The following is an 11,616-nucleotide window of genomic DNA, read 5'->3' on the forward strand; positions in this document are numbered from 1 at the left end:
TAGTATATAACCAACCCACTCCTGCTTCTGGTCATGGTAGCCTAATAAGATGTTAAGCAGATCTCCAAACCCTCGTGGCCCCTGTGAGCTACATAAGCTGTAAACTAGCACAAACAAACACGCACACAGAGAGAGAGAAACTTGGGGAGGTTATATACCTGTGGTACTGGGTCTGGAGGAACTGGAACTCCTCCTTGATGCGGTCCAGGGTCTCTGGGTAGGTGAGCTTCAGGGCCTGGGGGGCTCCCGAGGCTGCAGCTGCCGCCGCAGACGCTGAAGACCCAGGGGGTGGCTGGAGAGGTGCCTACGCAGAAAGACAATAAGCACTGTGAACATATCTTGTCAAAAGTGTGAACATCTTTCAGACTCTATAAACAGGTAACTGCCAAAATAAAGGATACGCCAACATAGAGTATCTTAATAGGGCGTTGGGCCGCCACGAGCCAGAACAGCTTCAATGTGACTTGGCATAGATTCTACAAGTGTCTGGAACTCTATTGGACCATTCTTCCAGAACAAATTCCATAATTTGGTGTTTTATTGATGGTGGAAAATGCGGTCTCATGCGCCGCTCCAGAATCTCCCACAACTGTTCAACTGGGTTGAGATCTGGTGACTGACGGCCATGGCATATGGTTTACATCGTTTTCATGCTCATCAAACCATTCAGTGACCACTCGTACCCTGTGGTTGGGGGCATTGTTATGGCAGACAAAATAATGACCAAATCAACAGCATTTTTATGCATGACCCTAAGCATGATGGGATGTTAATTGATTAATCAACTCAGGAACCACACCTGTGTGGAAGCACCAGCTTTCAATATACTTTGTATGCTTCATTTACTCAAATGTTTCCATTAATTTGTCAGTTACCTGTACATAACCAGTATATTTTGTGGTGATTTGGTAATAATGTTATACCTGTACACGTTTTATCACTGTATGTTTACATTCCAAGTCAGGTTAACATCCTTCACGTATGAATCTAATTCCAGATGTTTGCCAAACACTAGTCATCTCTGTGTGTGGGTCCTATGAGAGATGTGATTGTATGCATGGGGAGCAGTTGTGAGTTGGAGAGCCATGATGGGTTTCCTGAAGCTGAAGGACAAAGCTGAAAGACTCGGAGGGGTGTGCGTGTGTGAGCACAGAGAGGGGAGGGAGGATGAGACTGTCGGGAAACCAGGAGAGGCCAGGGGAGACAGGAACCATTGTGATGGGACAAAAAAGTGTCAGTGCCAGATGTGTGAGGGGAACCAGGAGGGAGGGGAGAACAAGGGGCTCTTGACCAAATTAAGACACTTGTTTAATATTAAGTCTGGGTTGAAAGGAAGGAAGGAGAGCGGGAGAATGGGCGGGACCCCATCAGGAGTAGCAACCCCAGCAGCTTGGCCCTCCTCTCTCAGGAGTAGCATCCTCGGTAGCTTGGCCCTCCTCTCTCTGGAGTAGCATCCTCGGTAGCCTGGCCCTCCCCTCTCTGGAGTAGCATCCTCGGTAGCCTGGCCCTCCTCTCTCTGGAGTAGCATCCCCGGTAGCCTGGCCCTCCCCTCTCTGGAGTAGCATCCTCGGTAGCCTGGCCCTCCTCTGTCTGGAGTAGCATCCCCGGTAGCCTGGCCCTCCTCTCTCTGGAGTAGCATCCTCGGTAGCCTGGCCCTCCCCTCTCTGGAGTAGCATCCCCGGTAGCCTGGCCCTCCCCTCTCTGGAGTAGCATCCTCGGTAGCCTGGCCCTCCTCTGTCTGGAGTAGCATCCTCGGTAGCCTGGCCCTCCCCTCTCTGGAGTAGCATCCCCGGTAGCCTGGCCCTCCCCTCTCTGGAGTAGCATCCCCGGTAGCCTGGCCCTCCCCTCTCTGGAGTAGCATCCTCGGTAGCCTGGCCTTCTTCTCTGATCCCTCTCTGCGGGACTTCCAGCAATTAGTTAGCAGGGCCTCAGAGGTAATGCTTCAGGACAGCCAGACAATGGACCGGACCTTGGGCTAGCGACTGTCTGTCTGTCTGGGTCTCTGTCAATGGAGGCCCACCCCTCCGCCCTGGTGCTAAAGCTACATTGAAGAATATACGACAGGCCGTTCACACCACTGCTCTCTTTAATGAGAACAGAGGTGGTGTGTGTGTGTGTGTGTGTGTGTGTGTGTATGTGTGTGTGTGTGTGTGTGTCTAGAGGAAATATTTGAGTGGGTATAGCTCTACTCATGTGCCCTATGCAGAAGAATGTTATTGGTTTATAAAGTGACAGTCACATTAAGTAGATGGCTTGTTCGTTCCGCTGGATTCCCTGGTGGAGGGGGAAACTGGAGAAGGGAGAGGTCGAGAGAGGACATATGGAACTCAGTGCTCGGTCCTGCATGTGACTGCACTGTGGATCTGCACAGCACCGCTAAAAGCAGGTGTGTGTTAGCATGACATAGGCAGACGAGAAATATCCACCGTCGTAGTAAGGATGAAGCCAGAGCTGGAATGTGAAGCTAACTGAAGCCGGCAAGGTTTAGAAAACCCTGAGTAGATCTAGCTTAAATCGTAGTACACCCCTCAGGTCCACTGAGGTTCAAGAGAGGGGCTGCTCATTGTTCCAGCCTCTAACGAGCTCCTCTCCCCTGCCTGCTTGCCTGGCTGCCTGCGCTCCAACTCAATCTGCTGGCCAGATCCTCCCCCTGAGCACAGGCACACAGACTCCCTCTCTCTCTCACACACCAATTACTCTTCACAGGCCAGAGAAAGGCGCCTCAGGAACAAGAGCGCCAAGGCCATTTTGTAGAAGGCGGAGAGGGAGGTAAGGAGGGGGAGGGGGAATACTTCTGCCCTTCTCTCTCCACCTTCCACTCCCTTTTTTCTTGTTTTTCCACCTCAGTGTGTGTGTGCGCTCCGGAGAACAGGTGCAGAGAGCCTTTTTGAGACAGAAATGGGGAGTGTGGGAGTGTGGGATCGAGGCTGACCCAGTAGTTGAGTTCGGTGATGGGGGAGATTTATGAAGACAGAGGAAACTGCTGCCTGGGCTTCTGCTAACATCAGCCATTCTGTCTCTGATGCCCAGGTGCTGTTATGATTCAGGCCAAATACAGAATAGGTGCCTGCAGGCACACAGCAGACCCCTGTGGCCCCTCACGGAAACAACAATATGAAAGAGTGGAGTGCTGCAGAGCAGACCCTCCATTAGCTGTCAGTCAGATGACTCTCTGATCCCTCTACCTCACTGGTCAGCTGCTCTGGTTGAGTGTGATGTCAGAGGTCACACTGCTGACCTGATCACCATTGGATTACCCAATCACCCACCCAGGCATCCAGCCAGCCAGATAGGACTCAAATGTACTCTCAAGTACAATTACAATCCCTCTGATTACTCCAACTAATCCTGTTTGTCCCTATAGGAAGTCAGGGAATGTGCCAAGCTCCAAACAGCCATGTTCCACCGTGCCATGAAGAGCCAGAGGCTAGAGAGCACCATCAGGGTAAAGGAACCATAGGCAGTCAGGCTGCTATCTGATCAGCCACCTTCCTCCCTGAGTCCCCTGGTAATCTGCCCTGGTCCAGCTCAGCAAGGAATACATTGTAGTGATTAAATCAGGCCCCAGCTGGGAGCAGTAGTGGTGGAAAGGAGAGGAGGTGAAGAGGCATCCCGGGACAGTAATGTCTCTAATCAGGCCTAAGTTGTCTTTAATGGGCCTTTAAATAGGCTGGAGGAAGGCCTACAGGGACACCCCAGCCAGGGAAGACTGCCGCTGGGTGCTGGGCTGGAGCTAGGCTGGCTGGGGCTAGGCTGGCTAGCACACACAGCCTGCTGCTTCATATAGAGAGTCTGGCTGCTATTAAAGTCCTACATGTTAACACACACAGAGAGAGCGAGACATGCACACACAGACAGACATGCACAGACACACACCCTCTAAGGAACAGCGGGTGTGGCATTCCCTGCATGCAATCAATGTTGTTTTCCTTTTACTCCTTCTAATTAAACCAAATAGCACTAAACCACTATGACCTCACATCCCTTGATTCTCCCCAAAACACACACGACGCAACACGCCCACACACACACACACACAAAAGGTGAAGCCCCTTGAGGACTTTAGTTCTTTATGTTACCTGCACTTCTATGCCAAGCAGTCTTTCTCCCAGTCTCCAACAGCATAAGAACTGGAAACCAATCTAGCCAACGAACCATCCTGCTAATTACACTGTGCTTTCCCACAGAGCCCATCGTTCCGAGTAAACAGCCACTATGCTCCCTCACTGCTGGGGCACTGCCTGCCTGTCTGCCCGCCCGTCTCTGGGGACACAGTAGTGGGAAGGAGGGCATGGCAGACCTAACCCCGGCCTCCAGCTGGAGAACCATAGAAGAGTAACAGCCCCCTGCCCCCCTCTACTCTCACCCAAGCATTCCCCTACTGATTAAAACACAACAACTGTGAAACATGGCAATATATTGTCCTTGCAGAAAGCGTTTGAAGTTCAAGCCTCATATCAAATTATTCAAATATGATAGTCAACAAACCAGTTATTTGCATTTTAAAGTACCTCTGTGGGTGGATGACACGCACGCACGCGCACACAAATACACATAGACAAACGCACGCACACAATTGATCACAAGCACCAGGATCTCTCTGCTGTGATGTGGGAGTGAATGAGTGAGAGAAATGCCCCAGTTCTCTCTTACTAAGGGGAGGGCTGCTAGGCACTGCTTTCATTTGCGCTACACCTTTCTTTTTTTCCCCTCGCTCCTGAAAGCTTGTTATTCAAATGTCCCCGCTGTCAGTGTATATAGGCGGTGCAGAACTGTTTGGTTGTCAGCTGTGTTAATTGCTGTAAGTACCTTCCTTTATTAGGTAACCCACCCACAGCCGGTTTGTTCTTTCCATGGCTCAGACTTAAGAGCCACACCTCCAGAGCTGGTGTAAACCTGGCCCAAAAACATCTCCTCTGGCAGGCGGGCGGCCATCTAATCGAACACTGGAAATAAAGAGCTAAGCAAGCTGGGTTACAGGAAGTGCCTCACACGCGCTGGGTCTGTGGGGGCAACGGGGTGAGGCCCTCTGTCCTTCTGCCTCCATCCTCTTCTCAGCCCTTCCCTCCTAGCCCCATCACTCCCCGGCGCTTCCCTCCTAGCCCCATCACTCCCCGGCGCTTCCCTCCTAGCCCCATCACTCCCCAGCGCTTCCCTCCTAGCCCCATCACTCCCCGGCGCTTCCCTCCTAGCCCCATCACTCCCCGGCGCTTCCCTCCTAGCCCCATCACTCCCCGGCGCTTCCCTCCTAGCCCCATCACTCCCCGGCGCTTCCCTCCTAGCCCCATCACTCCCCGGCGCTTCCCTCCTAGCCCCATCACTCCCCGGCGCTTCCCTCCTAGCCCCATCACTCCCCAGTGCTGCTGAAGTGGACCTGTCCAGAATCAGCCCAGTGGGAGTCCTGGATCAATCAGGGCCTGATGGGAGAGCAGGAGGGTCTGCTGACTGGGCCAACGGAGCTCCAGGAGCCTGCTGGCATTACTGGACCTCAGAGGAACAGGGGGTGGGGGTGGAATGGATACATGTACAAACAGAACTCTTAATCATTAGGTGTGATTGTAGATCTACACTCTACAGCCAGACCTGTGTAGTGTGGTGCATTTCCATAAGCAGAGTTTGGTTAGGTGAGCTTACTCTCTGGTGGACGTCTGACTGCCGACATTGTCGTGCGATTCTACATGTAGAATCGGTTTGCAATTTACGTCCAGCACTCTGCTCAGAGGTGCTAACTACTCTTGGCCGGCAAACGCTAACGGTAAATGGAACTGGATGCTAAGCATTGAGAACAGCAGTGCTGACACATCTACTACTAGTCCGCATTATGCTGATTTCCAAGAACTGTAAGGTGGAGCTAGTCTCCTTGGTCAGGCTATACTAAGCAGTCTGCCTGCCACAGCAAAATGTTATCAAATCAATGTCTCACTGCTATGTAACAAAAATGAGGAAAGATGTTTTTCACACATCTGCATGTCAGGTGTTTACCTAAACATTAATTGAACTTGATTCATGGCATAGTCATAAGAACAACTCTAGCAAGAGCACATTTATGGCTATATATTCTGTTACATATACAGTGAGTACAAAACATTAGGAACATCTGCTCTTTCCATGACAGACTGACCAGGTAAATGTATACGCACTCTACCATGCTTTCCACATTAAAGGAAACTTGACAAACAACATTCCATAAAGGATTATATATACACTGAACAAAAATATTGAAACGCAACATGTAAATTGTTGGTCCCATGTTTCATGACATGAAATAAAAGATCACAGAAATGTTCCATATGCACATAAAGCTTATTTCACCCAGATTTTGTGCACAAATTTGTTTACATCCCTGTTAGTGAACATTTCTCATTTGCCAAGATAATCCATCCACCTGACCGGTGTGGCATAGCAAGAAGCTGATTAAACATCATGCTCATTACACAGGTGCACCTTGTGCTGGGGACAATAAAAGGCCAGTCTAAAATGTGGTTTTGACACATAACACAATGCCACAGATGTCTCAAGTTGAGGGAGTGTGTTATTGGCATGCTGACTGCAGGAATGTCCAACAGAGCTGTTGCCAGAGAATTTAATGTTAATTTCTCTACCATAAGCTGCCTCCAACGTCGTTTTAGAGAATTTGGCAATACGTCTACCAGCCTCAAAACCGCAGAACACATGTAACCACACCAGCCCAGGAACTCCACATTCAGCTTCTTCACCTGCGGGATCATCGGAGACCAGAAACCCGGACAGCTGATGAAAGTGAGGAGTATTTGTCTGTAATAAAGCCCCTTTGTTGGGAAAAGCTCATTTTGTTTGGCTGGGACTGGCTCCCCAGTGGGTGGGCTCCCAGGCCGACCCATGGCTGCACCCCTGCCCAGTTGTGAAATCCATAGATTAGGGTCTAATTAATTTATTTCAATTGACTGATTTCCTTATATGTACTGTAACTCAGAAAAAAAAATCGTTGAAATTGTTGCGTTTATATTTTTGTAAAGTATAGTTTTATAAATTGTTCCCTGGGTCTTTCAAACATGCTTTAATGAAAGCCAATGACTTTGGAGAGACAGGCTTTCACAGTGTTTCAAGTCTGTTGTGGTTAAAATGAAACAGAATCCGTGCTTTCTTTCCCAACCCAGCGCCCCTCTCCCTCCAGGATGCATAACCATACATTTGAGCTGTGGTTGGTAGCTAGCTCCCCAGGGGATGTAGTGTAGAGTTGGTGGATGAGATGGATTGGGTTAAGAGCTGTAACCACAGGGCCACATTCTGTTCTGTTCTCCCTTTAGTCCTACAGCTGGCTGGGCTGAGGGCGCATTAAGTTTGTTTAGAGCCCTCTCACTCTTCTGTCAGGGTACTATGGGCATGGTATGGAGAGAACAGAGAGAATCTGAAGAGGTAGAATTTCCTCTCAAGAAGTGGCATAAATAAATACATTCAAAATTACTAGTAGAATCCATTTGAACCCAATTCAACTACTTTCAAATATGTACAAGGTTTTATTGATTAAAAACAGTGTAATGTCTGGTGCTAGCCATCAGAAAGTACCCTTTGAATTATTCCACATTTTGTTGTATTACCGCCTGAACTCAAAATTGATTAAATATATGTTCTTTCACCCATCTATACACAATACCCCATAATGACAAAGTGAAAACGTGCTTTTAGAAATAAGCAAATGTAATGAGAATTAAATGCAGAAATGTAATTTACATAAGTATTCACACCTGAGTCAATACTTTGTAGAAATACCTGGCAGCGACTACAGCTGTGAGTCTTTTGGGGCAAACCTCTAAGAGCTTTGCACACCTGGACTGTACAATATTTGCCCATTGTTCTTTTCAAAATTCTTCAAGCGCTGTTAAGTTGATTGTTGATCACTGCTAGACAGCCATATTCAAGCCAATTTAAATCAAATCTGAACTAGGCCACTCAGGAACATTCAACATTGTCTTGATAAGCAACTCCAGTGTAGATTTGGTATTGTGTTTTAAGTTATTGTCCTGCTGAAAAGGTGACTTTGTCTCCAAGTGTGTTGGAAATCAGACAACCAGGTTTTTCTTTGGGATTTTCCCTGTGCTTATAGCTGTATTCCGTTTATTTTTATGCAAAAAAAAAAAAAACTCCCTAGTCCTTGCCAATGACAAGCATACCCAAAACATGATGCAGCCACCACCATGCATGAAAATATGAAGAGTGGTACTCAATGATGTGTTGGATTTGCCCCAAACATAAGTCTTTGTATTCAGGACAAAAAGTGAATTTCTTTGCCACATTTTTTGCAATTTTACTTAAGTGCCTTGTTGCAAACAGGATGCATGTTTTTGAATATTTTTATTCTGTACATGCTTCCTTATTTTCACTCTGTAATTTAGGTTAGTATTGTGGATTACTACAATGTTGTTGATGCATCCTCAGTTCTTATATCACAACCATTAAACTCTGTTTTAAAGTCACCATTGGCCTCATGGTGAAATCCCTGAGCAGTTTCCTTCCTCTCTGGCAATTGAGTTAGGAAGGATGCCTGTAACTTTGTAATGACTGGGTGTATTGATACTGTACACCATCCAAAGTGTAATTAATAACTTCATCATGCTCAAAAGAATATGCAGCATGTACTTTATTTTTTACACATCTACCAATCGGTGCCCTTCTTTGCGAGGCATTGGAAAACCTCCCTGGTCTTTGTGGTTGAATCTGTGCTAGAAATTCAGTACTCGGTTGAGGGACTTTACAGCTAATTGTATGTGTGGGGTACAGAGATGGGGTAGTCATTCAGAAATCATGTTAACCACCATCATTGAACACAGAATGAGTCCATTCAACTTATTGGTTAAGCACATTGCTACTGAACTTATTTAGGCTTTCCATAACAAAGGAGTTAAACACTTATTGACTCAAGATATTTCATCTTTTAATTTCATAGTAATTTCAAATTCTCTACAAACAAAATTCCACTTTGACATTACATTTACGTCATTTAGCAGACGCTCTTATCCAGAGCGACTTACAAATTGGTGCATTCACCTTATGATATCCAGTGGAACAACCACTTTACAATAGTACATCTATATCTTTTTTTTTGTGGGGGGGGGGGGGGGGGGGGGTTAGAAGGATTACTTAATCCTATCCCAGGTATTCCTTAAAGAGGTGGGGTTTCAGGGGTATTGTGTGTAGATCAGTGACAATCTCAATTTAATAAATGTTTAATTCAGGCTGTAATGCAACAAAATGTGTAAAGGGGCGTAAATACTTTCTGAAGGCATTGTATGTGTTCTGGGGACAAAGGTGCCCCATTAACCTCTGTTCCCCACCCTGGCTCCGACCATGAATCATGGCATCATACTTAGCATTAGGGCCTAATCTCCATCCCTAGGAGGACATGGATGTGAAAGCACTCTCAGGGTGGGGTGTATGGTTGGCATGGAGGAGAGACGAGGGTTACTCTGTTTCAAATAGAAACTTATGATAGGCTACTTCATATAGAAGACATGTACTGTATTTTTGCGAAAAACTTGTGATTCCACACAAGTACATTAAAAAAAACATGTGACATGAGTAAGGTTTATAGCACAAATATTTAGTTAACAGTTCAAAGTCAATTCAGATTGTAGTTCCTGGTACTGGGTGTCTAGAAAACCTCATTTATATATAAGCCTGATACTTTGTTCGAATCAAACAAATCAAAAGCACATACATCATCAATAAAATGAATGCCAGAGAGAAAAAACGAATTCTTGAAAACAATAAGTGGGTCGCCTGGTGGTTAGAGCATTGGGCCAGTAACTGAAAGGTTGCTAGATCGAATCCCCGAGCTGACAAGGTAAAATATGTTGTTTTTTAAATATATTTTTTTATATTACCTTTATTTAACTAGGCAAGTTAGTTAAAAACAAATTCTTACTTTTAATGGGGCAGAATGACAGAATTTTACCTTGTCAGCTCTGGGATTTGATCTTGCAACCTTTCGGTTACTAGTCCAACGCTCTAACCACTAGGCTACCTACCGTTAACCCACTGTTCCTTGGTCGTCATTGTAAATAAAAATGTGTTCTTAACTGACTTGCCTAGTTAAATAAACAATCCAAACCCTTGCCTATAGTTGACTCACCCCTCAAATAGACTGCCGAGTGTGGAAAGGACAAACAAACCTAGACCACTCCATCATCTAGGCCAATACAGCCTACCATTTGGATAACTCGAGGTTGAATGTTCTAATTTGACACTTTAAAGTTATACCAACAACAGGAGACCAGAATTTGCACAGAATGAGTTTCACTAAAGTTCTTGTTTTGCCAGATTCTGGCGGTATAAATCCCCTCTGTTTAGAACAGACCCATATTTGACCTATGTCGGATTGAGTTTACACCGCTCATCGTTGAAGTACTAAACGTAAAATGAGTAAGGGTTTGCAATGTTGCAGCATGTGTTACTTTTTGACCAACATAATCACAAAGGAATTCCGGATACAAATAGCATAGATACAAAGACAGAGATAAAATGGAACAATTAATCATGTAGCAAGTTGTATGGCCCTACCTCTGTATACATTCTTGCTGAAGTTGTTTCCTTTATTTCAAATAAACTTACTTCAATAGACAGAGAAAGGTTAGATAATAATGTATCGATCGCTGAGGTTGTATAGTATAGCTCCAACAGAACAATTACCGAACGTTACATGCTAATCGTATAGCCTACTTACCGGAGGTCGGTTTTGAGGAAACATTCTGGACGCCGATTTCTTAGTTTTTTAAAATCTTCTTCCTCTCTTATGGGCAAAAAGATTCGGACAGAAATGGAGAAGACGTTATATTGTCGGTTTCAGAGACGCATTTGGCTTGGTTTCAGAGGCAGTAATGGCAAAGCTAGTCTCGGCTCGCTAATTCCTTGCTCAAGACTCCCTTTGTTCTGGTCTATGTTCAACCCACAGACAAATAACATTCGGTGTAGTAAAGATGCACCCAGTCCACGACTAAATGTTTACAGTCCTCGTGACTACGCACTTCGAATGAGTAAAATGGCACCTTTTCTTCTCGTAAATATTCCCCTCCCCGGTGTATTCTCACCAAGAATAAAAAGCAAATGTGGCTAGGTTGTACTATGTGGGTTATGAGTCGGACACCGCCACATTCAATGCAGCCTCTTTTGTCTCGTTCGCTGCCCTTCTCCTTTACAACACTGCTCTCCTCACACTCCCACCTTCTTTTCTGGTCCTCGCCTGATCTTCAAGACATAGCTGACTTGTTTTCTTGAGAGAGAAACTAAAGGGACCTTTGCTAGACAGAATGAGAAGGGAGTATCTCGCTATTCTCGTTGATCAAGCCAGCATAGGACTGGAGCTAAGGTTTCGCCTTTCTGTCCTTATTTATGAACAACGCATCTAGCCTACCCACCCACTCTAATGAAAGAAGGCCAAATCTGTTTGCTGGTGCTAAAACATTTCAGACCAATGACATACAGTTTGCCAATTACTCTTGTATAAATAGTCTAATGATATTAGTAAAGTAAACACCCTTGTTCATTTTCTCACCATGCTTGTACATTTGCTACTCAGTTCGGTTCATTCGTGTAGCCATGCAATTGAAGCCCGCTTTGTATTTAAACAATATATATATATAT

At 45.8% G+C, this 11,616-nt stretch overlaps 1 protein-coding gene across 7 annotated transcripts in view; it reads right to left on the reverse strand.

The window, feature by feature from the left end:
* tle2a (TLE family member 2, transcriptional corepressor a) overlaps positions 1-11,373 on the reverse strand; it is a 46,632-nt gene extending 35,259 nt beyond the window's left edge. For 3 of the 7 annotated variants that reach the window (XM_082968060.1, XM_014169698.3, XM_082968057.1), the window contains exons 1-2: positions 10,700-11,373; positions 159-304 (exon numbers count right to left, since the gene is read on the reverse strand). In XM_082968060.1, coding sequence (XP_082824186.1) covers positions 159-304; positions 10,700-10,723 — 170 coding nt within the window. In that variant the 5' untranslated portion in view covers positions 10,724-11,373. The remainder of the gene's footprint in view (positions 1-158; positions 305-10,699) is intronic. The other 4 variants (XM_082968062.1, XM_082968061.1, XM_082968059.1 and 1 more) reach the window with 2 other exon arrangements.
* Between the last annotated feature and the right edge of the window lie 243 nt (positions 11,374-11,616).

The sequence above is a fragment of the Salmo salar genome, chromosome 23, assembly GCF_965601325.2.
Source record: "Salmo salar chromosome 23, fSalSal1, whole genome shotgun sequence".
Lineage (NCBI taxonomy): Eukaryota > Metazoa > Chordata > Actinopteri > Salmoniformes > Salmonidae > Salmo > Salmo salar.